The sequence below is a fragment of the Lichenostomus cassidix genome, chromosome 12 (assembly GCF_008360975.1).
Source record: "Lichenostomus cassidix isolate B80296 chromosome 12, HeHo_3.0, whole genome shotgun sequence".
NCBI classification, from domain to species: domain Eukaryota; kingdom Metazoa; phylum Chordata; class Aves; order Passeriformes; family Meliphagidae; genus Lichenostomus; species Lichenostomus cassidix.
This window is the reverse complement of record NC_139493.1, coordinates 8,186,156-8,213,515: the sequence shown is the minus strand read 5'-3', so window position 1 is coordinate 8,213,515 and position 27,360 is coordinate 8,186,156. Positions and strand designations below refer to the sequence as shown.

Sequence of the window (27,360 nt, the reverse complement as noted above, 5' to 3'; positions counted from 1 at the left end):
ATTTTTATAGGAATAAACATTTTGCCAGCTAATGACTAAAGAGTAGACACTAGTCAGAAAATTCAACCATTAAGTTTTTTTTTTTTTTTAAGTGGACTGTTGCTACTTTGAACTAATGAAGAGCATGCTAGGAAAATTATATTTTCTTACAATAAGACTGCTCCCAGTTTATCTAATTAGCAGGACTGAGGAAAAAAAGCCCAATTTTTCCTGTTGATAATATGGACTATAGTTTCTTTGGCATACACCAAATTTGCAGTGGTTTCTGATGCTAGCAATTTATTTAATACATATCACTGCACATGAGGAGATGAGATTGTAAATCTGTTTTCTTATAATTTATTAGTACACTGTGTTAAAAGCACTTTCTGCTGGGCTGTCTCTTGTAAATCAGATTCAAAAGAGGGGTCAGAGCTGAGAGTAGCAAAAATGTAAACATACCCAGATCCTTTTCTTGGCTGAAAATACTTATTAAAATACTTGGAGAATAAGTGGGCTCTAACTCCTTGATTCACAGTTGCCTGGGTATAAATGAGTGGAAAGAGACATTTAAACTCAGATCATTGCCACAAAATGTGACTTGCTACTGAAGAATTAGGACAGTGTTTTGGCTGGAGGAAGGGATGGTTTTTCCCTGTAGTACTTAAATTTTCCAATGTTATTAACATGCTATATGAATTGGCTGCAATTTGGCGTGTCAGTGAGAGCTACTGCTTTGTCTCCAGGGATTTGTAATTGTGGTGATACACAATGAGGGATATAAAATTTTGGGACCGTGTATATGAAGCACTTCCAATTGTTGTAGCTTGCAAAAGGTTTTGTGGATGTGAATAGGTGGGCAAGCTCAGGCAGCTGACAACTGTGTCTGCCCAAGTCCTCTGGGAGCACACTCCAAGGTCTAGCAGGGAAGTGTCCCAGGAAAATGCTGATGAGCAGAGTGGCTGGGGAGGAGTTGGGGTTCACTGGGGTGCAAAACTATGGCATGAAAACTCATTTCAGGTGTATTTTGTTCATGTGTCCAGAAGGAACTGGTGGCATTTTGGTGAAGAGTGTGTATGCTAAGAAATGAGATTTTGGTGGTGTGACGCACACAATTTGTAAATTTAGAGGCAGTTCTCTCAATAACTCATATTAAAACAGGGACAGAAACTTAGAATATGTCAGAGCTCTCTTTCACAGGTGGCTGTAGTCCTCTCTCCCCCTGCAGGCATTGCCAAGCCCACAATGGGGGCTTCAGACCTGTGATGTAGCAGGAGCCTCATCCCAATGCAGCATCCCCATATACTCTTCCCCACAGTAATCAAACGAAACATTTCACTTGGCATTGCACAGCCACATTGCATCAAGAAAAACTTTTCAACCTGTGGTTCCAAAGAAGCATTTCTCATGAAAAGGTGTGACCTGAATTTCAAGGTTAAACAAAAAAAAAAGAAAAAAAGAAAAGAAAATTAAATAATCCATATAGTGAAGCCAGGATTATTTTCTTTTTGTCAAATGAAATGCTCTGGATCAATCCAAAATGAATTTTGCAGAAATCCCTCAACAAGTATTTCAGCTTGGGCAAGACAAGTCCCTTCCATCTCCTTAACATGTTTTTCATTGATCACTTTCCCACAGACAGCACAGGGTGAAAGTCAAGACTGGGGTCAAAAGGTGTACCTTGAAGTCCTGGGAAGGAAGGGAACAAACAGGTTATGCTCATTTACTGAATGGAGGTGATTTCTACAGCTGCTATTTAAGAACAGATTTTGCTCTTTGCAAAACAATCCCTGTGCACAGGAGGAGGGTAAAAATCTTTGAAATCTCAGAACAAACAAAGGTTTTTTTCCATTTTTAAATGAAATGTACTGAGTCAAAATATTAAATTAGACAAATATGCAGTATTCTTTGCAAATATAATTGCACAGACCATGCATTTATTTGCTTTTTAGACAACTCATGATGTAGATACCTGTAACAATTTGACATATAGCAGATAGTCAGAGATAAACTTAATTAATGGTAAAAGATTTAGAAATATGTAATCCAAACTGAGTTAAAACGCCAGCATACATTCATTATTAATTATTAATTGCCACTTGAGTTAGGAACATTTCAGCAAGTTTATGTAATATAGCAAGACTTGTATAGCTTGAAAACCCTGAAAATGCAAATGGAAAGGTTTGTGCTTCTGCTTTTGCAGCTAGAAGAGAGTAAAACGAATCAGTTTATCTGGACTGCTCCACATTTTTCCTAACTGGGAAAGACATTAGAGAAGTTATTTAAGGGGATATTTTTCAGGTAATATATCTTGGTTTTGCTATGGATTGCAGACCATTGCAAGGAAGTCAGGACCTTTTGAAAAGCTGATTTTGAAGTTCCCTTTAGTGAATTGAGTTAGGGCACTCAAAATAGTGCTAAAATTCCAGTGCTGTTGGGAAAGGCTGTGATATGAATCTCAAGACTGAGCTAGTCTTGTGTATTTTAGGTTTGCTATGCAATTTGATCATCGTCCTTAGAGATCATCAAGATTAGCAGCTTTTCCAGCAGGTATGCACTGTACCACTGCTCCTCCAGTGACATCTGTCCCAGTCCTTAGGGCTCAGTAGACTTTGTTCTATGTTATTTGACTCCCTGCTCACGTAAGAAAGAGTCACTCTGGAAGTGATTTGTACCAGGTGAAGGAAAAACCACAAACTGAAGACACCAAAGCTGACTGTGTCTCTCAAACAAACATGGTGATACAATACAAAACAGAGCCTGGGTTGAGACTGAAAGAGGCTGTACAATGGCAGGTGTGATTTCTTCAGAGCGAAGAGAGAGTTGGTGCATATTGTGGGAAGCAGCTGAAGAACCTGATTGTCGTAATTCAATGTTGGTGGATTCTTGAAGTTTAATTTGGACTAGACCATAGAAGAATCTCGTTCCCTTTAAATTGCAAGGAAGAATTTGTACCATCATTTTGACAGGCTGTTTCCATGTTTTCTCTGCTGTGTGACCTGGGTGATAAACACATACCAATGAATTTTTTTTTTCAAAGTCAGAAGAATTTTATTTATCATTTTCCCATACTGCATGGCAAGGACAAGACTTTTCAGAATGATGATTTGGAGATAATCAATATGTGTGTATAGACATACTTGTATTTCCTCTTCAAAACTTTCCTTTCTGTACTCTGAGTTTCATCTGCCACTTTATCACCCCATTGTTTCATGTGCAAGATACTCAGAACCCAAATTGTCTATGAGGTATCTGGACCAGTTTTGTATATTCAGTGAGATTTTTTGCTTGAGGATTCCCATCAATTTTCCTGTCACCTGTGAATGCAGTGAGACGATCCCATGGGACAGATGGTTCCTTCCTGTGCTGGTTTGCTGCCTCTGACCCTATTAGTAGGCTCAGAAATATCACCATGCCTTATCCCAGGACACCCAAAGCTCTTGAAGAGCTTTTCATGAGGAATATGACCCATATTTGGGTCAGCTTTTCTGAAGTGGAAGTAAAATAGTTCACCTAGGTCATTCCTCCTTTTTATTCATGAGGCAAGATTTCTTTCAATAGGCATGTTGGAGCATTCTCACAGTATTGTATTTATTTAAGTGCCTGCTAATTCTTTTCTTTGTTGCAGTTTTAGCCAGCCAGTCAGATTTAATGGACCTAGGTCTTTCTGTCTTCTGAAAAGCCTGTTAAAAATTGCTGTCATTTTTTTCATTTCTTCCTGTCTTTAATACTGAGCTGAACATAAGCGATAGGGCACATGCCACAGTAAGTGCTTTGGCAATTTCATATCCAGGACTATGCTGGTGCTGGTAACTTGTTACTAGTAATTTTATTCATTTATTCTGAAACTTCACTTACTGACATTTCAGTTTGACACAATTTCTCAGACATATTTCCTGTGCAGAAAAGGAAAAAAAACCCCCTGACAAAACCCCACAAAAACCCACTCTGATATCAGAACATCCTTAATCTCTTCCATCAAGAAAGATGATGCAAAGAATGCAGTTATGGCTGGATTTTTCTCTCTTCTATTTTTTTATTTTTGCAATGGTTTTATCTTCTTTCAGTTCTTTCTTTAATAGCTCAATTTCTTATCAGCCCTGCAGATTCTTTGGTGGGATTCCTTTTTGAATTGTGGATTGAAAAAATTTTTGCTATTTCCTTCTCATGTCTTTGGCATGTTGTTTTTGTTTGTTTGATGTATCTTTGCCTGATTTCTTAAACTTCCTATCTCATGTGTCTGAGTTGAACTTTTAAACAAAGACCTCCTATTAACCCTTTTTCTTTTTTTTTTTATCCTATTTTACCACATCACCAATATATTTGATCTTTTTGAAAGAATAAGTAGCAAGCATTTCTTCTGAACCTCTCCTATGGTTTATTAAATAGTTCCCATGCCACCCATAAAAGCCTTGCCCTTTTATCTGCAGTTTCCTAGTTTCATAATAATAATATTTAGGCAGCTCTTGTTTTCAGAGTTAAGCATTAATGTAGCTCTAATCTTCCTTATGGCATCACTCAGTTACTTTGTAAAGAATATTGCTGCTGAGCCTCCTATGCACTTTGACCATTTCAGCTCAGAGGAATTTTCCAGAATAAATACTTCCAGTGCAAGTATTTTCTCCATTACATGTTGCTCGTTTGCTCTGTCTGATCTCACATCTGGAACAAGCAGGTTTTCTGGAGTCTCCAGCATCCTGTCCCCTTTTAGGTTTAGTTTTGCCTCCTGGACTTCCCTCCTGCCACTCTTTGGTCTTACTGATACCCCAGCTGGCCATCACTACCAGCTCTCCTTCAAGAGTCTGCTGATGTTTCCACACCCAACTGCAGGATGTATTTATTTATCACTTATGTATAGAGTGCTTCTATCACTAACCTTTCACCAAAAAGTAGGGAATGCATTTGAAATATGTCTTGGAGAGGAGAGACAAAGGTGTACTGGCTGCTTCTTGTGTGGAGAAATCTGGGAGGTGTTAGGAATAGTGTTTTCTTTAGAATTCTATTTAAAAACACACAAAGCTTGGGCTTTTATCTAAGAAAAGGAAAGAAAGCTCCTCTTTTCCTGAGCAACCCTACTTGTAAATGAAAAGAGCTTACCCTAATCCCTGCAGCAAGTGGTGATGAAAACCAAGAAATCCAACAAGAAAGGCCTTTTTCTGCAGCAGCACAAGAATCCTTGGGCCACTTAATTATTCCTTTCTTCAGCAGCTTAAATTACAAAATCTCTTGAATATTCTTGACCTATAGTGGAAGAATATGATTACTCATCCTCAGTATTACATTTCCTTATGGAATGCCCCATCCTCCAACACCAAAAGGGTCATTGTAAGAGACTTAATAGTGCCTGAAGGTTTAATAACCTCCGAGGGGAAAAACAGCTTGAAGACAATGATTGTTAAAAGCCAGAGCATTTTCTTTGACATATTACTCCAGGCAAGACTGAACTATGGCTGTTATTGAATTACTACTATATAGGAAGTAGAAGTGAATTGATCTTGTGAGTTTATTTTTCAGAAAATGTTTTAATTTCAGCGTGCGTGTTCCTTTCTGTTTGGTACAAAGAAAAGCTTTCTGAAACTTTCTTGGAAGTGTAAGTTAAAATACCATTTTAGAAATTGAGGGGATGTTGGAACTTTTGTGATGTGTAATATATCGTAATATGGCATGCACAATATTGTCTTACAAAATGTCCTACTCCTTTTAATTAGGATTTTTAAATTTTTTAACTTCTCTGTGAGATCAGGACTGATTTAATTTTGGGATAACAAAAACCTAAGACTATCCAGACATGCCTGATCATGTAAATATTTCTCTCCTTTCAAGGCAGTGCTTTGTGTTTGTGAGGTTGTTCTTTGCACACTTCATAAACTCTGGTAGCACCAAGTTTGAGTGATGACTTTTGAACAGAGTCTTTTGGGCTGTAAAGCCAAATATGTGGGATTTTCTGTCGTTTAGGTTTTTTGGTAGTGGCTGTGGAAGCCGTGGGATTGCCTCAGACTGTGTGCTGAACCTCGTAAGTCACTTCCAGCAACCTTGGTCTCATTCAAGTTACACTAACCTGGCTTCAGGACAGAAATCAATCTAAATGCAAATCTGATTTCTTTAAGCTGTGTTACCTTCATTAATTTCCTTTTTTCCCTTGCTTTTGCACACACAACTGCTCCTTTGCACACATGCAGACAACAGTCTAGTACATGCAGCTAAAGTATGAGCCAATCAATCTCTGTGCCTGGAGGAAAATAGAGAGATTGTTTATTTCCATACATAATTACTCCTTATTAAAGGAGCAACAGAACTTTTGACAGGACAAATTATTTTCTTGCGTAAGTAATAAGAGAAAATGACAGGCACACATAGGGAATGAATGGGAACACAGCACAAACTCCTTAGTGAAGAGGATAGGTAGTTTTTGTGGGATTTTTTTCTTTTTTTTTTTTTTTTTTTTACTTCCGAGATATAGGTGATAGTGCCAATGTTCAAGGGATAGAAAAGGGATCTAGCATAAGCCCCTATAAGCAAGAAAACTCTTCCATGTCTTGGTAATAATACCATGGGGAAAGCCTGCAAACCAAAATGAACAGAACAATCAGTTAATAGCCCCTCTAGCCTGGAATATCCTGGAAAGCTAAGGGACATTCAAGTCTCTGGCTGATAGAACTGAGATGCTCCAAGCTGAACAGGATCAAAGACTCAGTGTACATATTCATGGGAGTAGAAAATCCTACTGTAAAGAGGTAATGCTTTTTCTGGAAGGACAGGAGCTGAAATACTGAGTGGCTGAATACAGGGAAACACCTTCACTGCTCAACAGCTGTGAGCAGAGGGAGGAGGCTCTGTGTCTTTACCAAAACCTGAACAGCAGAGCTAGGAGCTGAGCAATGCATTCCTGTATTAAGGCTGTGCCTACTGAGCCATTCCCCACCTCTGACCCAGAGATCCAGTGGTGCCAGCCTGTTTTCAGTGTGAGAAAATGACTAACCAAACTCTGCAGAAATTGCAGCTAGATGAATGAGGACTTGAAAGAATGAACCACTTTCCCCCTCATTTTTCTAAGAACTGAGAGGACTGAAAATGTCAGTTTTGCTAAGTTGATTTAAGAGAAATCTTGAATTCTCTGTCTGACAAATAAGGAGCAAACCGAGATAAAGTCAGAGAGCAGGTAGGGAATGCATAACAGAATGCGTTACAGAAATGCAGGAACAAACAGTGATTTACTGAGGGCTGTTACAACAAAGTGACTTACCAATTCATAAATTCACAGTAAGCCTGCTTTTGTATTATCTCTGCTATCGCCAGTCCTTAGGACTGATAAGGCACAGCACAAGTAATCTCCAGTCCTTTCAGTCTCTGTCACCTGAGTTGCAGAGTTCCCTTCTTTATGCTCATGCTTCACTTTTCCCATTCTGCAGATGTTTTCTGCCTTTCTGTCCACCCTTGCAGCACTGAGCTGAGCACAGGAGAAACAGGAAAGACCTGTAAGCTGCTCCTGCAGCTCAGTGTAGCCCCCAGCCCCTCTTTCCTCACTCGATGGCACTGGCTGAGGGCAGCACCATGTACACAGCTGGGGGAAAGGCACATTTGCCCTCCAGCTCATGCTGAAAGAGAAGTGCTGCCAAGACAATGCCAGAGGCTGCCCTCTGATTTTACCTGTCAGGCCTTGCAAGCACTCCTGGACGACAAAGTGCAGTGTGAATTTCCTTTGCTGTTTCACACAAAATCAATTTTTTAAAGCAGACCAATTACAGGAATGTTTACAGCATTTCTCCACTGCAGCAAACATTAAACATTTAACAGCTCTCCTCATGAGCCAGGCTGGAATCCAGTCCTGTACATGCTGGGAGAGGTCACTGACACATGCCAAAATGGTCCTTCAGGGATGAGTGCAGAGCAAGCAGTGGGAATGCAACTGGCTGCAAGTCTTGCCAGGAGCTACAGCCTGCTGAGCAAGGGAGCCTTGGCATCCCATGGACAGGACTCCCTGAGGATGCACAGGAGAGTGCAAAAATTCATGAAGAACCCAAGCCATGTTTTGGCTTCTTCCATACTCTCTGCCTGGGATGACCTGTGGAGAGAGGCATGGTCACTTGCTTAACACAATAAAATAGCAAGCAGCCTGCCATTGTGTGAATGGTCTTGTGCTCTCCTGTTGTGTGGCTGGGAATGAATTTGTGATGTGCTGAGGACTTCTGTATCTTTTTTTTATGTGTTGGTCATGACAGAGAGTGGCTGTAGCAAGGGGCTTAAAAGCAAAGTGTATGTGCTGCATTATCTTGTGGAAAGGGAAGCAATGCTGCTCAGTGTCCCTGTGACTGGCTGGAACTGGATAGAAGCTGAAACCATCCAGCACCTATGACATCTTAGACCTTTCTTGGGTAAAGTTTAGCACCTGAATGCTGAGTCACCTGAGCAGGGAATGAATTAGGGCCAAAGGAATGAAAGTCACATCTGCTTTGCTGTCCCTGGTGTCACCATGAATCTGCAGGCTAATTTATCTTCAAGCTTGTTAACCAGCTTGGAGAATACTCACAGTGCAGCTGTACTGACCCAGGGCCAAGGAGAAGAGGGGCTGGGTAGGTGCTGTGTGCAGGCAGCCCCTGCTCGACTCTGGGCTGCTGCAGCTCTGCAGCGCTGCTTGGCTGGATGCAGGCTGAGGACTCAGGCTGAGCTGGAGACAGTGATGCTGGGGCAAAGATCTGAGTCAGAGCTCTCCAAGGTATTTAGCTGATTCCCCTTGAATATCAGGAGGGAGGCTACATCTGGGAAGAATCATTACTGAAGCACAGTTTGGCTGTTTCTTGATGGCAACCCCAAATCTGAGGGATGAGCGTAGGACAGTGCTCAGCCCCTACTTATGTTAAGTGTTACACTGCTCTGGTTTCACAGACACTGAAATAATTGCAGAAATTATAAATCGACCCTTTTATAACATCAAGCCTATTTATACTGTGCCAAGACAAGTCTTTCTCTTAAATTCTTGTGCTGCTTTTGAGTAAGATGAATCTTTCCTGCTGTTTGTATGAGACGGCAAAAGCAAACACATCATCACCTTTAATTCAGAACAGACAGATTTAGTCATAGCTGAATTTTACACTGGTGCAATTTTATAAATTTCCATCCAGTTACTGAAGATTTGTACCAGCTGAAATGGAAAAATGCCTGCTTGATGTGTAGATTAACGCTTGGGAGCAAGGAGCACAGAAATGTGAAGCAAAAGCTGTTCCATGGGAAAGGAATAGAAATGAGAAATAAGAAGAATTATCCTGCTTTAACCTAATGTTGTTAATCTATATTGCCCATTATAATCTCGAGTGTCCTGCTTAGTGAAGTATGCAATCTGTAGTGCTGGTTCCTGCACAAGCAGTGTATCTAATATAAAGGACTGGCTCAACATCCATCATAATAATTACTGTGTCATAATTTTCTACCCTTCCTACCTCTGTTGCAAAGAGATAGAAGAGGCCTTTCAAGTGTTTGAGAATTTTTGCTAAAAAATTCTCATTTCTTTTTTTAATATGGAAATCTGTATTTCTGCCCTATTTATTTTGCAGGTTTGACCTGAAATAATGAAATATACTTCACTGGGGGATGTAGAAACTTAATTTGAATATCTGAAACCGTGTCTATTTAATTTAATATCTGAATTTGCTCTGCTGCACTGAGTGGGAGCACTAGGCATATTAGAGGCTTCATTTGAAAAATGCTTCCCCCAAAAATCCTTAATTTGATGATCCACATGTTCAGATACTGCTTGACTCTAAAGCTATATCTGAGGAGGTTACACATGATCATTGCAGTTCAGAGTAGTTAAAATTTGGTCTCCCTTTAAGTGTTTTGTATCAAAGGAGGTGAAGCAATGAGCACTCCTCTATCTGTGAGACAGCACCACTCAAAGCTGGTGTTTGGGCCCAAACTCATTCATATGTGCTTGCACCACCTTCTTGGCTTGATATTTTAGTTAATTCTTATAGCTGTGGAATAGAGCTTGGAGGTGTGAATTGCATGAAACCAGCCTGATCAACATGCCCAGGACTGCAGCTGCACCGAGCAGGTGCCTGGCTGAGCGGGAAGGGCTGTGCTGCAGCTCCTGCCAAGCACATCCACCCTCATCCCATTGCAGCCAGGCATGAGGTGCTGTGTGGGCAGCACAAGGGCTGGACAGGGCTGTCCCTGTTCCTGCAGGGGTAGCTGATGCCCAGGGCTCTCTGCACTGGACCCTCAGTGCATTCATTGGCGCTTTGTTGTGTGTTTTTCTACAGCAGCCCCAAGGCACGTTTTTGATGTCACTGATAAGTGACACTAGTGATGAGTGATGCTTTGCTCTGGTTTCTCAATGGTGTAGGGGCATCATCACAATTAAGGAGTGTTGTTACAGGAAAGACACTGCAGAATGCAAACCAATGATTTGTGTCTGTGTTTGGGATGCCTTGGTGAAGCCCAGAACCAGCTGGTGGGACCTGAACCAGGACACAGGACAGTGCATTCAAAGATCCTAAACAGGATCAAAATTGAGTAATGCCTTTTGGAGATTAAAAAGGCTTGCACTTTTACTTTAGTGCTCTAGTAAGGGAAGTCCACACAGAGGCTTTTATTACAGAAAAATATAATTCCATCACTGAAAAGTAATAAAGATTTCTTTGTAAATGTACCATAGCAAGTGTTACTGAAGAAAATACAGTCTCAGTTCCACAAAGGGATCCACTTGACAGGAAATGTAATTGGGATCAGGACCTGAAGTGACCTGTTCTATACTCTAGTTGTGTGGTTGGTTTTGTTTATACATTTTGGCTTTATTTTTAATTATAGAAACATTTTCTGCCTCTAGGTGTTTTTAAAATTGCATCTTTTTGATGTGTGGTTGCAGAAAAAACAAAGAATAGCTTTGGACTCTGCTTAAGAAACATATCTAACGTGCTCAGCTGTTGAAAGAGAACAAAATAGTGGGGAGTGATGCAAGCACCAAATCTTTCCATTAAGTCTATGCAGTTTACTGATAATTTCTTTGGTTTAAAAAATTGGCCTCTTTTGCTTGTTGTGCACCTTTTTTTTTTCTTGTGCTGTTATGTGCAAGAGCTGTGAAAACTATGCCTGTGTCCCCACCTTTACACGTGTGAGTTGTGTTACCAAGAGCTGAATAGAGGCTGGGCACAGTTTCCTTTTTCTCTTAATTCTGTAAGTGTTGTGATTGCACATGGACCATGTGCCTGCCCAGGCAGAATTCTGTCACTGCACAAAGTGTGCTTTCTGCAAAACACATAAAAATAGTATTCTCTATTTCTCTCAGCTACACTAACCTTAACAAGTCAAAAAAAAAAAAAATCAAACAGGAATGTGATGTTAACTTGATGACATCTCTCTTAAAGATATAAAAACTGATAAGCTTGGATATGAGCCCTGAACAGCCCACTGTGGGATGAGCTGCCATCTCCCAGTAGAACCTGGGAGAGGTTTTTCTACCACAGAGGAAAATTCAGCAGCCTCTGTATCAAACATTGAGCTCAGCTGCAGCTGTCATTAAGACTAAATTTTTGTACATCTGAATATTGAAAACCTTTTAAACTCACCTAATATTATTCTATTACTGGAACAAATCTAACAGTAAATTGGAAAAAAAAATAGGTACCTTCTAAAAAATATGCCTTTCCCATCCATTTTCAGCTTCAGCATTATGTAAAGATGACAGTTATCAGCTATGTAGAAGAGCAGCTATATTAAATGTTAAATAACCTTTAACAGCACCAAATATTTAATCATAAAAATTAAATTGACAGTGGTGTGGTTCACCTAGTATCCCCTCGAAAGCCTGACAGCATCATTTCTCATATATATTGATAAGTACAAGACATCCATAAAATTGTAGGCTCTGTAGCTGCCTATTTATGAGAGGCTATCTAAAACTCATTCATTGCAGGTAATATCAGTAAGTCAATTCAGCTTAGTCTGATAGCTCATAACTTTTCAGACTGTTGTATTTACTGAGCCATGGACTATCCTTTCTTCAAGTGTACTTGAGAAAATGACTTGTACTATAAGACTATTTCTTCTCAAAGTATAATTAAGTGCTTTAAAATGAACTCCAAAACTGCAAATTCAAAACAGTATTAGACTTGGGTAATAATATAAAAAATATTGCTTTAATAATGCTTTGAAAATTGCACGGAGTATTGGCAGTATTTTTCTATCTGTAGTAACCCACCCAGAAAATCATCAGTGGGATCTTGGCACCAGGCTTGGTGCATGTTTCACAGCGTGGCAGAAGTCCCTGTAACAGAGCTAATAAAGCTCCATTGATAAATGGAAGATATTCCTCAGAAGGTGACGTACATGATTGTGGGTGGAGAATCAGCTTTACAGGGAGCAGCAGCAGGGACAGAACACTCCATTTGGTGGATGTGAAAATGCCTGGCCAAATTCAGACCCCCCAGGCAGTCAGAGCTAGTCTGTTGATGGTGTTGACTGCCTGTATCAGCTGCTGACTTTTAGGGTTTGTTGTAGAGTTTGGTCCTAGTCCTGCCAAAGTAGAATTAGAATGTTTTCTAGAGCAATCCCTTACTGTGGGAAACTCTCATTTCATGTCTGATGTTCTGTCAGCACAGCAGAGACATACACAATAGAAATTCACAAGTAAAACTGTCCTGTAAATGTTCTGGTGGTGCTTTATTGAAATTGACTTGGACAGATTGTTTTTGTTTGCAATTAGGGAATGGGATTAAAAGCCCGTAGAAAAACTCCAATTGACTTTAATAATCTTTTCACTGAGGATAAGAGCTATGTATAGAATTTACTTGTATATAAACAGAATTGACAGGAGACTTGTAAATATTAGCAATTATTAAAGTGGGTCAAATAAAATAAAAAATGCCAAGAACTGAAGCTTGAAAGGCAGAATTTGGGCAATGATGTTCCTAGCTGGGGGTCCTTCCCTTTGTTCTCCTCTATTGCTTTTTCCCCTTGTTCACCTGAATTTTCTAGTACTGTCAGGGGCTGAAGGTGAAACTAGAGAGAGGCTTTATTTCCGTTTCTGTTTGCAGTGGTCAGAATTGCTCAGCAATCACTGCTGTCCATAATTCAAGCAGTGAATTGCTGTTTTGGAGGACTTCAGGGTGGAGAATTGTGTTACCAAGCTGTTTCATTATTTTTAAATTTCTGTTTTACTGCTTTCTGGCTTCTGCTGTTTAGACAGAATTAGGTTTTAGTGCTGAAAACATTTCTCCTGGAGGCTGAGCTGCAAAGGAGAAGCTGCCTGCCCCTGCTCCATGTGCAGGGAGAGGGGAAGCCTCCAGCTATGGGGGGCCAGGCTCTTTTGGGCTGTGTGAGTGAGTTGCAGAATTTGTGTCACTGGTGTCCCTGACAACTGAAGGGCTGCTGAATTCCCTGCTCCCAAGAGACTGAGAGCTGTGGCTGGGGACAAAAGCTCTTTACAAACATGGGAAAAGTAGCAGGAGGTAGGCTGGTGGAATAGAGAGAGAGGGAGGGTGAAGAATGTCAGAGAGAATACTTGTGCTGATTCTGCCCAGAGCAGGAAGGGTGTGCAGTCTGGAAGAGGGGTACTAGTCTGTCCAGGAAATTTTAATTAATTCAGATGTGAGAGCAGCAATCAGAAGATGGAGGAGAGCTTTTAGCCATGTAACCACAGCCTCGCAGTCTCCCTCAGATATGTGTTGGTTTGTGCAGGAATGACTCACTTATCTTGCAAAAAAAGAGGATTTGGAGTGTGGATGGGTTTTCAGGTTTTTTATTTTTGTACCTGGCATACAAATACCAGTAGCGAACTTGTTATCTGAGAACAAAAATATTTACAGCAGCACATCAACCTTGGCTGGCTTGCTATCTCTGGAGCCACAGCCTCACCCACCTCGCAGAACCAGCCTCTGACAGATAAACCCCAGCAGTGGCTGAACTGCAAGAGATCAGTGATGGGTGTTCAGATGTAAGGCCTCTGTCAGCCTGATAAGTACCAGGGCTGAATGGTGTCATCATCTGCCTCATCCCATAAAATTCTAGCAGGAGCAATTGCCACCTCAACAAGCAGGGGAAAGAAAACAGATGTCCTGGTCTTGAAATTTAGAGGAAGGCAGACAAATACATGAAATTTGGATGCTCAGATGTAAATGGGGGCTGTGACAGCCTGGACCAGAGCAGGTATAAGGTGTTATGTACATTGATTCCTCACTGGAACTGGTCAAAGGGGAATATCAGGCTTTCTGCTGAGAAAGTTCAATGTGAATTGGCTTCAAGTGGGGTAAATTTCCCAAAGACATCTAATTTTTTTCTGGCCATCACACCATGGGCTGTCACAGGATCCCACAGCTGGAGCTGGAGGCCCCATGGGTGTCCCTTTGCCCAGACAGGTTACTGCTCCTGTGACTGCCTGAGGGACTTGCTGCTGCCCTGTGGTACAGGAACCCACAGGCAGAACCTGTGCTGTGGAACCCAAGAGGAGAAGGGGATTCCCACATTTGATACTTTTTTTTTTCTTAATTGGGTACAAAATTGTGATTTCTGAAATTTTTCACTGCACCACTGCCTTCATTTGGAGTTTGAGTGATGGCATAATGTAACTGTATATGATAACTGTATAACAAATTTGAGTTCTCATATCATGCTCATCATGATCCCAAAATACTTTACTGAAGAAAAAGGCTCAATCCCCATTTTTTAGATGTAGAAATGATGACAGATGAATCGATTTAACCTGCAGATAAATCGATTTAGTGAGACTGAGCTAAAAATGGTCACAGTCCCAACATCTCTGCAAACTTGAAAGCACAATACGACAGAGGAGCAAGAGCCAGGTCTTTGCCTAACACGTCCACCAAACACTTGATGTTTGTCTTTCTCTGGGGCAGGGATGTCACTTGCTGACACTGCTGGTAGCACACAGGTATCTCTCAGGGCTCTGCACTGAATCTGCAGCAGCTTGTCCTGGGTGTTGCTGTACAACAGCTTCCTCTCCTCAGAGTTTGATGGCTCTTGTGCTTTGTACACAGATTTTATCTTTCAGAGCAAACTGTCTTTCGGGTTGCAGGTGCCCTGTGTGCTGTGTGGCTGGTGAGTGGCCAGCTCTCTGACAGCAGTGTGGAGCTCAGCCAGGGCATGCTGCTGATGCTGCTGCCTGAGTGCAAAGTGTTTGGGGATCTCTCCTGGCCACAGGGGTTGAGCTCTTGTTTATATCTTCTGAAAGGCAGTAGCCGTGGCAGCACCAACCTGCTTAGTGCTGCTTGGTCAGGGTGAGCTCAGGCAGACCTGTGTCATCCAAACTGTCCCACTGAGACCTGTCTTCATTTCCATGTACAGAACAACCTTTTTCTGTTAACAGGTCAGTGACAGTGAGAGACACTTGGATTCAAAATTACTGAGTTTAGGAAAAAATACTGCTGTTGACAACTGCAGCTATGTTAGAATGAGAATGGGTAGCAGGAATGTGCTTGGTTCAGGGAGGGCTTCTCCAGGGAGAGGATGTTGAAGCTCCAGCTTGTAGCTGGTCTGACAGGTGAACTTAACCCCAATATGTTGTGTTTTGTGTAAACACCCAAACTTTGGGAAGTCAAAATATCTGCAACAGTGCTGTGCATGAGGTGAACTATTTCCACATCCTGGAACCAATTTTTTAATTTGAGTCCTTCTGCATAGTTAACCTTGGTGCTGTTACTGCTTCTGCAGCATGCATGTTCCAAACAGTAATAGGATTAATTGTTTTCTAAGCTGGTAGCACATCTCTTAACATATGCAGTATTCAGAAGGCAGGCAATAAATAACTAAAAGAAGCCTATGGAGCAGTGGCTCCCGCTGAGGATTTTACTGAGCACATAGAGAAATTGATTCTGTTAAACTTTGCTTGCTGAAGTGGAAAGTTAAAGAAGAGAGAAAAAATGCTAAGAAATAGAGTAGTGCACAGGACTGTCATCTTCGTTTTAGGATTCTCTCCATAAAATATGCACATCAGAGGCTTGGAAAGGCTGCCCAAAGAAAAGGAGTTTTGGTACAATGTCTCAGGGGCAGAGGGAACCACAGCACTTGACATGCTCTTTAAGAGGCTGAGGGAAATGCTTTAAAAAAGAATTGCTGTCTGTTCCAGATTCTGGTTCAAGGTCCATGTGCAGTCTTTTCTCAGTTAACACTTCTGATGAAATCAGCAGGATGCCAAATGGAAAATGAAATGTCTGCAGGCTGTGAAATTTGGCCCTCACTAGACTGAGGCACTGATCTGGAGACTGGCAGCACTTGGGCAGATGGTTGTCCCCACAGACACCTCATCATCTCCAGCAGAGCCCTGGCAGTGTCTGGGAAAATCCCCTGACTTTTCACACAGGAGAATGAATGAGAGGACCAGAATGGTCCTTAATGGCCTGAAAATCAATTAATCAAAGGTCTAATCTTTCAGTTACTTCTTTCCAAGGGTGCTCTTTTCTCCTTTTTTAATGAGAGCTGCTATAAACAGATTTTTATCCAATATGTAGTTCATGCTCTTTGTGTGCCTCTTGACTCTCTAAAGGGGAGACCTCCACAAGGCATGAGCTTCAATGCATTGTGTGTGTGCCAGAATCATGGCTGGACATTTGCAGGTGCATTTTAAGGATGTATACCAAATTAATCTCAACCCAAGCCATCCTAAATAGAGAGAAATATGTTGTTGTTTATTTTTTTCTTACTGTGTTTTTAAAGTGGGCAATAATAGCAGTCATTCACAGCTATGATATGTTCCTGGAGCTTTCAGAAGGGCTTTTTTACTAAAATGAAAAGCAGTGAAATGGAAGATCCCCTGCTGCAAACATGTGCATAATTTGCTGTGCTCAAATGGGCTGATCCCCTTGATTTCCTGGGCCCTGTTCCCAGCTCTGGGATGGAAGGAGCACCCTTTAAAGGTTCTCCTTTCTGCCTCTTCCCTGACATATTGTCTTGCAGTTAGTGTGGTTAATTTGTAGTTTATCAGATGAGGGATAGGAACAATCGCACAATCAGCTGAGTTGGAAGACACTCACCAGAATTGAGTCCAACTCCTGGCCCTGCATAGCACCATCCCCAAGAATCCCCCCATGTGTCTGGGAGCATTGTCCAAATGCTTCTTGAACTCTGTCAGGCTGTGACCACTTCCCTGGAGAGCTGTTCCAGTGCTTGATCACCCTCTGGGTGAAGAACCTTTTTCTCTTGTCTAACCTAAACTTCCCCTGACACAACTTCAGGCCATTCCCTCGTGTCCTGACGTTCTTGTGAGCTGGCTACTCAGGCTCCAGTCTAGTTCACCCCTTCTCTGCTGATGGCTGGGTGCCCTCCATCAGTCCATGTCCCTGCAAACCTGTCCCCATGGCTGGCTGCAGACAGACCTGTGCCCTCTGCACGCTGGCTGCTTAGGAGACTGCTCCTGCCTGGGAGCCACTGGCATGGTGCTGTGCCAGGGAAAAGGGCTCTGCTGAGCATGGCCCAAGCACAGCAGCATGTTCATGGCTTCCAGGCCCAAAGAGATCCACATCCAGCCAGCACAGGCAGGGGAGCATTGTCTGCCTGCACCTATCCATGTAGGCTAGACCCTTAATCTCCCTGTGTCTCAGTTCTGTCAAAGGGGTCTAATAGCCCACTGCATCATGGAGGTAGTATGGGATAAAAACCTATTAATCATTGCACAGTGCTGAGACAGATGGGTTTCATTCCCTGAAGAAGTACATATACAGACCATGATCATCTAAAGCTAACCTCAACACATTGCTACCTGTGATTTGCATAAACTGGTCCCTGAAATCACAGTTGGATGGTGCTATAGGAGAGTTTCTGGGCTATTAAGTATTTAATTTGGCTGATACAATTCAGTCATGAAATGATCTGCTCTCCTGAAGTGGCAAGATTGGAGGTTTTGGTGTGTAATACAGGAACAGGAAGGGTTACTGTTAAAAATAAATGGGGTCTCTGAGGGGAGAGGTGTCTGGAAGGTCTCCTAAATTCAAAAAGCTTTGGCTACTTTAATCTAAGATCTGGCTAATTTCTAGGAAAATCCTCCCCTTACTACAGAACATACTCAAAAATTGTGTCTCACATTATAAAGGAAGAGATTTATCTTGGAAAGGTATTAAAAGCTTCTGTTCCACAGTTGTCATCTGGGAAGATACAGTATTGATTGACCCTGGAGTTGGGTTTGATAGGTTGCATTGGTGATTACAGTATTGATTTGTTTCACATGCTGTGTTTGCTCTGTGCACAGCTCTCTTGCAGCAAGAATTAGTCCGACTTGCCACTTGCTGCATGTTTTTCAAGAGAGAAATCCGGCAGAATTCATTTTTCACCAGACAGTCTCACAGAGTAATTAACTGAAAGGAGGCTGGTGAGAATTCCTGAATTACCCAGGGAACACAGCAGTCAGTTTTTTTCAAGCATGTGTAAATAAAGAAATTTGCATTCTCCAAATATTTAAAGCAAATACTGTGTTTGAAGGGAAATGTGTAATTTTAAAAAGCGCAGAAATATAATAACAGCTGCAAGCAGTTTCTGAGACTGGCTGCCACAGCTAAGGCAGAAAGGAAATCTGAAGAGTAGCTGCTGAGCTGCCCCTTGGAACACTGTGAGGGAGGAAGAGGAGGTTGACTGGAGCTTCCCATGTCAATTCACACCCTGGTCTGAGATTTGCAAGTGGCTGGTCTTGCCTTGTCTTGATCTGCCTTTATCAGCATGATTGCCTGGAGCCTGAAGAGCTTATGTTCAATGCAGGGATGTGTAAAGGAGTTGGTCTAAAACCAAAGTCATTCTTTTCAAGTTGTGAAATACATTTGAGTTGCACTTTGAATGCACAATCCAAGTTAAGGCTCCACTGCTGGAAGGTGAGTGCCATGAAGATGATCACAGGGCTTGAGCACTGCTCCTGTGGAGACAGTCTGAGAGGGTTGGGAGTGTTCAGCATGGAGGAGGGAACGCTTCAGGGAGACATTATAGCACCTTCCAAAACCTAAAAGGGCTACAAGAGAGCTGGAGAGGGACTTTTAAAAAAGATACAGAGTAATAGGGCAAGGGGTAATGACTTTAGAGGATTTGGATTAGATATTAGGAAGACTTCATTGTGAGGGTGATGAGGCTGGAACAGGTTGCCCAGGAAAGTTGTGGATGCCCCATCCCTGGAAGTGCTCAAGACCAGGTTGGATGGGAGATCCTTGAGCAACCTGGTCTAGTGAATAGCATCCCTGCCCATGGCAGGGAGTTGGAACTGGATGATCTTTAAAAATCCCTTCTAACCCAAACCATTCTATGACTTTATGATGATTCTGTGAAGGTCCTGAACCTTGCCTGGAGGTCACAGGAGCTGTTTCTGTAATGACCATTTATGTCCCTGATGGGGTGACTGCTGTCCCATGATCAGGGCGAGGCCTGTGTCACTAAATGATGTCATAGGCTTCTGAGGAAGAGAAGGTTTGCACATGAATTTTAAATGCATGATCTTAGTCATCCCATCTGGTATGATACTAATTAAAAAAGTGAGACATTTCTAGGCCTACATGTGTAATTTGGGAAGAAATAAATGCACGCAAAGAGTGAGGCAGTGTCGCATGGTGTTGCTGTTGCACTGAACCAAATTTTCATTGGTACAGGATACCATAATTAATTGCTATGCTAATTGTTATACTCCAGAGCACATCTAGAGTCCTTGGGTTTTTTTCCCACTGGTAGAACTAATGGTGAAAATGACTTATCTTCACTTGCTTGACTTTTTCCTGCTTGGAAATAATTAAGAAAGACAAAGAAATGAGAACCTCAGAGGTGAAAGTCTCACTTTGAACAATGTAATGTAGAAAGAGGTAAAGAAAGTAGTAAAAGCAAGTGTTGCTTTTCAGTGCTTAAAGCATATGGTGTGTGCATGTGTATGTAGGGATAATCTGGAGAGCTGGAAGGCATTAAAAATGCCTAAAGTTTAGCAAAATGACGAAAAAACCCCCTCAATTTTAAAGCACTTTCTCCCCTTTAACAGCTGGCAAGATGAATGGGACCAGATAATAATTTAGTTTTTAACTTTCATCACAAATATTTCTGTGGGGAAAACCCCTAAATTCAAACGATTGCACCTTTTGTGCAGGGATTAGTCTTAAATTTAACATATAATTTATAATTATCAATCCATTGCAATGTAATTTTTTGACTTTGGTGTTCAAAGTATAATGCTTTCTGTGAATTTTTAAAGGAGTCATACTATAAATTCATAATGAAAATTGTTAACATCAATAAAGGGCCACTTCTGTCTCTGTTCTGGTAATTCCAGTTAAAGCAGACTGGGATTAAGGAGTCCCCTAATGCTGAAGGTGTTGCCAGAGGGTCATGAGCAATTTGCTTCTGTGCCAGAAGGATCTGTACATGCTGGGAAATGGAACACATTAGTGTTGTCTAGTTTTTCCTTTGGAAATTTCTATTTTTTTTTTAAACCAAATATTCAACATTTTGCTGAAAAGCAAAACTGAGAATAGATGTCTGAAATCTGGAGGTGTTTGTCTGCAAAGATTCAGTGTTCTCAGATCAGCTGGGGGAAAAAAAAATACAACAAACAAAACCCCCAGAGTTGTGATTGGATACCTGAGAAAAATGAAGACAAATACATTAAAGAAGGAGGAGCCATCAGTGAGAATTTGAATGTCAAATCCTCCTACTTCCTGAAAGAAAACTTCTTGCTGAATGTCCTGAAATGCAGTGTGGCTGAGACAGACAGCAGTGTCTCACTGCAGGGAGCTCAGCATTTGAGTGAGGGCTGTCCTGGTGTCCAGTGGGGATGTGGATGTAGGTCATGTCAGTTCTTCCATAGAGATTCTGTATTTCCCAGTGTCCATTAAAGAATCCTGCTCCCAAGATACAAATGTTTCCAGTGCAGGAGGTGTCTGTCTTCCTATACAGACTGGTAGACATTGCTTCCCTGTAGCAAATTTGTATAGAAGGATGGAAATGGCTTATTTTGCAGCATGGCCTTTGGGCACCTCAGTGCATCTCTGCTCTCAATATATTGACCATGTACACAGTTAGGTGTTCAGTCCCCCAGCTGCCAGGGCAAATGCCCAGTTTTTGGGCAGACACAGGTATTGCATCTCACTATCCATGACAATATGCCTCATAAGAGAGAGCTTTTATTGTTCTGAGAAAGGAACTGTATTTTAATGAAGGTCACCCCTATGCAAGGTGAAACTGCTGTGCAGCATCTCTCCAACCCAGAAATCAATCCATATTGCTGCTTTCCGGGGCATCGGCAACTTTGGCTTGAAATTCATTCTCCAGATTTTTCAACCAGGCTTTCCTGATCATTATAATACATGGGTATCTGCTGTGTCATGGCTGCATGATCATTAAATGGGGGGAAAAAACGCTACTACGCACATGTTGACAAGCAATTTATTCATTGCAAAATGGTGAAGCATTGAGTATCCATTCCGTGTCAGTTGGAGGGCACTGTGCTATATTTGTTGCCATCATCATTATAAAGGTTACAAATGATCTACCTGGAGCTCAGCATATATCTTCTAGGAGGAAGTGTCAATGCAAAGATAATGGGGGTGAATTTAGAGTACAGCTTTAGGTACGCTTGCTGCTTTGCTCTGTAAGTCAATAGGTGTTGGTTGAAAACTGTACAAAAAGAAAGTAGTGGAAGCAAAGTCTGTTTCAGTAATCTCTCTTTGAGCATTTTTGTTTGGAGGCTGTTTGTTTGCCCTGCCCGATGCTGACAGCAGCTAAGTACAGTAAAAATGATTTTTAATTTTTTTTTTTCTTTCTTTTTTTCTTTGTTCAAGAATTTTTTTTGGTCCAAATCTTCTTTTGTGTTGTTATGAGGAAGTACATGGAAGGAATAATCAGGAGACCAGATGGCATTTTCAATAGTAGGCCTATTCAGATGTTTTCAAATCTCTAATTGGTCATTGGTTTTAAATGTTAATATTCTTCACTAGTAAATCATTTCTATTCTCTTTTTTTTTTTTATGTTTGCAAAGAATTATGAAAAAATTAGACATATTACTAAGAATGGTACCAGAAAAATCAGCATTCAAGCAACGGTGCTGAGTAGTGGCTGTGAGCTCCAGCAAATGTGAATAGGATGATTGTCATTCAAACTGATTAACAAGTGACAGGCTGAAAAGAAATGCAGGGTTGTGTTTTGTGTTGTTATAAACTGGCAAAACTATGGGTGAAAGTATGCTGATTAACACCAGCAGAGAATGCAGTTTGATATCTGTCATCATACCCTTGCTTCACATGGCATTGCTTGCCTGGAGGAGAATCCATCCAGAGCATTCCCTGCAGCACAGCACAAGGGAACTTGTGCAAAAGGGTTTGGGTCAAAATGAGTCCATCTGAACTTTCAAAAGACATGCATGGTGTTAGATGATAGATGAAATGCTGTGATGTTTCACTCACTGAACATGCTGAGGTCAGTAGGAAGGCACAGTGAAATGCAGTCAGGATGCATTCCTGAGAGGTGCTCCCTAAGTGTGTTACCTGGTCATAGGTTATGTGCTGGCAGCCATCTGGTTCACCCTCGTATAAAATATTAAAGGTATTGGAGGAGGAGGTGGTGCCACAGAGCAGGGCACTGGCCTTGCTGAGAGACAACTTTTCTGCTGGACAGAAAGTGGCAAACATGAAGCTGTGCTCCACCGGGAAGATAAAAGTGAGGAAGAGAAAAAAGCAAACCAAAGGGTGGCAAGGGAAATCAGGCTGACATTTGAATATGGTGAGAAATACTTGCAGTACCTTTGAGAGGGATGGTAGGTGCTGACATTGCCCTACACAGAGCAGGTTAGTGGAATAGCATTAACACAGCTCTGAGGAGATGCAACAGATGCAGGGCTAAGTTACAGTTTACAGCTGAGGAAAAGTGAAGGAGGGGAAGACCAGGCAGGAGTTTATCAAACTTTCCATTCCAGGGCTCTGTCTTTGAGTTTGATATGTGTGTCCATCACTGAGGCCTCTGACTGCTGGCTATTCCAGACATGTTTGGACAGTAAGGTCCTCAGTGGACTTCAGGAAAGCTTAGGCACTTGGTAGGGGTACAAGAGGGTAGTGCTTAGGATGGACTCTCTTGGAGGGGTGTAAGTGGTGGATATGTAGTAAAGGAGAGATTGCCATTGAGGATGTGCTGCCTGCACAGCAAGGAAAGAAAGGCTTTGTGAGCACTTGCATTTTTCAGCTTCTTTTCTTCAGCAAGAAACCTTGTCTTGTGCTGGCCAGAGCAACCTCCAGTCAGTCACTGCAAGGGTGTATGGAGCACTTTGGTGTCCAGGTTGAACATTTCTACACATTTAAATGTTACTGAGTATGTGAGTCCACAATATAGTTGCCTTAAAGAAGCAGAAATATGTTGTATGCTCTTGTTAAAGCAGCTTGTTCAGAGACATTTGGATCCACAGGGGTTCTTTGCACTTTTCATGATGCAGTTGACAAAATAAGATCAAGCTATACTAAGAAACAGCATCAACTCTGAAAAAAACATCATCACTATATGTGAAGCACAGATGGTGCTTTTGGTACTTGGTATTATAGCTGTTTTTAAGTTTATTGGAGAAAAATATGGATTTTTAAATCTTACACCTGCATGCTGAGAGGAAGCATATGTAGAGACTCACTGAATCCCTTGGTGTATTCTGAGTGGATCGTTACATACTTGAAGATGGAGTTTTCTGTTCTTCCTCACCATGAGCAGTATTTAATTCTGCAATGGTTCTGCTGAAGCCAGAGTTAGGCACAGCAGAGGATGAAAAGTACGTATGATTTCTGTCCTGTGTTAGCGGTGTGGTTGCAAAGATTGAAAAGCATGTACAGGTTTTTTCTTTCTTGTGCCCTATGCATATCCTTGTGCATGCATAGGCAAACCTGTACCCAAATGTGCATGACTGTATTTGATGCATTTTTTTTGTACAGAGGTATCAGTGGGGTAAACAGAGCAGCTTACAGGAATTAGATCAGAAAGACTCCTAAGAACAGCTTCTTTGCAAGAGTAGCAGATCAAAGCTTGCTGGATGTTTAAATACAACTTCATGCAAATATCAGGGAGTTACTGTCCCATCACTGCCTCTGTGCCTCCTGTTGGTATTTTCCATGCTGCTGAGCCAGGCTGGTACCTTACTTCATTTTCTGCAATCATGGCATGTATGTTTTCCTTTGATATTTATTCCTAGAGAAGCTGTGCCCCCAGTTTGTTGCTGGTCCTCTCAGACGCTTCTGGAATTATAATGTTGGATTTCTTTTCATCCTTTTAGTTGTATTTTTTTGTTTCCGTGTTTCTTCCAAACTGGTGCTTTCTAGTTGTACTCTGTCCTCCAAAAGTTAGACCTTCTTAGGCAGGGCCTCACTTTTTGCATGCAGAGAGGTGTGTATTTTTGCATGGTAACTTAGATGTGAAATCATCCCTTGGTCCAAAAGGCCGAATGGGTCTGTACACATAACTTCATCAGGGTACTCTCTTTCTACACTTACCAGACTTCCTCTCAGATGCTCGGATAGCTAAGTTAACACAGAGCTGAGCTCAGCTCCCTGATCTACCAAAAGCTTCTTGGGACTCTCTCTGACTTTGCTCCCAGCTGGAGAATAAGTCACTTCTCCAACTCCTCGGAGTGTTATAAGAATAAACTCACTGAATCTTGTGCTCCCATGTTGGGGAGAGCCTCATGAGCACAGTCATACAGGCTGGTTGCTCACTGGAGTCCTGTTTGCATGGAAACTTCTCTTCCTTGATGTTCTTTCTGAAATCATGCCAGAGTCTATGAAGTAAATGGTTCTCTCTTACAGCTGCTCTTCCTCAGCCTTGCTTGCAATGTGAAAGGTGCATTTTGGAAACTTGATTTTATCTACATTAAGGAAAAAGTTCTTATTCTGAGGCACAGCCAATACTCTGGCTCCACCTACTACCAAGATAATGCAAGAGAATGGAAGAATCTCCTTTCACCATTAAGTACCTGCTCCTTGTGAGATGTGCAGTTTTCAGTTTCCCTTTTCAAGAATGCAGTGGGAAGCCAAAGCAGATTTTTCTTTTCAAGTTTTTACCTGTTTTGTGAGCTTTTAGATGTCTTTTTGACAACATGATCTAAAGGGCAGAGATATCAAATAGTAGCTCTTCCTCCATGCTAGAATGTCACATTCTTTCCTCCTTGGGCTGTGTGATCTGCAAGCAGGGTGTTTGCAGAGTGAGTGTCAAGTCAAGGTTAAAACAGGATTATTTATTCCTTTTTCCAACTCAGGATCAAAGTACAGTGTGCATTGTATGGAAATCACATTTGAAACAGCTGAGTTCAATTACCTTCTCAAATAATTGTCAGAAATGCAGCTGCTTTTGAGATGGAGGGTAATACTTACAGTAAAAGCTGACCTTGGACATACACCCGTGGCCCTCTGATTTCAATGCATGGCTCTTCAGGAAGAATGTAAATCCTGCTGAGGGTCAAATCCAAGCTGCTGAGTAGCAGCATCAGTCAGTCATGGGCCAGATACTGCCAGCTAATCAGACAACCTGCCACTGGGATCTAGGAAAAAAGGACTTGTGCCAAGCATGTCTGAGTGTAGTTTGCTACTGTATTGTGGCTTGTATGTGCTGGCCAGGATATATCCTGAAGGTATGGCAGTTCAGCTCTGCTTATTCCCATACCCAAGCTCCTTGTGATGGCAGTGAATGTTTTCAAACATTGGGTGGCTTTGGCTGTGGTGCTGACATTGAGGGGAGCAGGCCTGCGGGATCCCTGCTAGCACTGCTACAGAGGCATTGCTGGTGCCTCTGAGTTTATATCTCAGTTCCAGAATTGCACTTCTCTATTTGTTCCTGCCAATGACAACTTTTAAACTTCCCTGATGCCAGTTCCAAGTGGGTGGAGAGGTGGCAAAAGAAGCTGCTTTGATTTAAGTGAGTGAGGGGGCAGTGCTACTCTGTCTGCCTGATTATTTATCTCCCTAGTTACACACAGCACTTGCTTTCTCTGGAGTGATTCAAGCATATCATAACCTCTTGCTTTAGCTCTTTTATCATGCTGGTTTGCTGCTACAGTTTAGTCAGAAATCTGTCTTGGCCTCTGCAGAGGAGAGGATGTCATCTCATTTTATTGTGCTTTGATGTGCCTCCCCCATGTTTTTTTAAGTTTCCCGTTTTTCAAGTGGAAGGTTCTAAGAACTTGACTGGATGCTTTTGGGCTGGGCAGAATAGGCTCTGTCAGTAGCAAAAGCCTCCCACCATGTCATGTGGAGATAAATGGGTGTGAGGACAGGTGCTCAGCAAGGCTTGCTGCATCCTGGAGAGGACTGTCTCTAGGAATGCGAATCTGCTCATGGATCCTCAGAGAGGTTTTAACCAAAACACCCTGGATTTCAGCAGGAACATAGCAGAATCCTGTTTTTTCTCCAGTCTCCTGCTATGCAATGGGTGCATTCACACATACAAATGCTAGAAGTGATGTATGTGAGATCTGAACTCAGATTCTGGACCAGTGGGAGTCCTGGAGTCAGTTGCAACTGAATTTTGTGTTTATACAGTGAAGTCCATTTACTTCTCTCCTTCTCAGGTACATTTCCCTACCTGATAGCTCTTGTTGCTCTCCAAAACAATTTGCCATGTGTAGGAGATTGCCTCACTACCTCCTGACTATGTTTGGAATTGCCTGAAGGAAGGGGGGATGCAGTATCTGCTGGAAGGTCCTTTAGGACATGATGCCTGATAAGAATGTACAAGATAAAACAAAGAACATGTGGGCTAGGCTGTGGTTGAATTTTTAGGAATAAGTCAAGGGCATAAAGAGGGGAGGATCCCCTAAGTGTCTAGCCAAGAGGAGTTTGGGAAGCATTTGTGTGTGTGTGGAGAGGGACAACCAGCAGAAGCTGTAAGTGCTCCTATGGTGTGACAATTCTAGGGAAAATGTACCCATGGGTAGGGGTTTCACTACAGCTCCTGAGCTGAGGGCTGAGAAGAGTTGTTTTCTCTCTCTTTGTGCATCTCAAACTTTAGGGAGAAGAATTGATTTAATTTCATCCCATCTGATCCTGATTAATGAAAAGTCATTTCTGCTAGTTGTAGGCAGAAAAAATAATCTTTGACTATTTTGTAACTTTGCAGATATATGTAGGTATGTGGCTGGAAGTTCTATAATTCTAGAAATTATGACAAGGCATCCATAAAGATGAGGCTGAAACCCTATGCAGCAGCATTGTAGCTTAAAGGAGTGTTATTTAATACCTATTAATGGAACTGCTGAAGCATAAATACTCTCAGCTCAAACAGATTTTGTTAACTCCTTTGTGCTGACAGTTTTGGAGTGGGATGGCAGATGATTCACCACTGTCTGGCAGGGTGGTTTTCCCTCCATTCTTGCACTGAATGGAGGGAGAGAGCCAGACTGACAGGAGGAGGAGGAGGAATTGCAGGAATTCATGGACAGGCTGGAGCCTTTTACAGGCTAAGTC

At 41.8% G+C, this 27,360-nt stretch overlaps 1 protein-coding gene across 1 annotated transcript in view; it reads left to right on the top strand.

The window, feature by feature from the left end:
* LOC146431600 (uncharacterized) overlaps window positions 1-27,360 on the top strand; it is a 162,967-nt gene that overhangs the window by 63,552 nt on the left and 72,055 nt on the right. Inside the window, exon 3 of the mRNA XM_085072424.1 lies at window positions 1,618-1,691. Coding sequence (XP_084928550.1) covers window positions 1,618-1,691 — 74 coding nt within the window. The remainder of the gene's footprint in view (window positions 1-1,617; window positions 1,692-27,360) is intronic.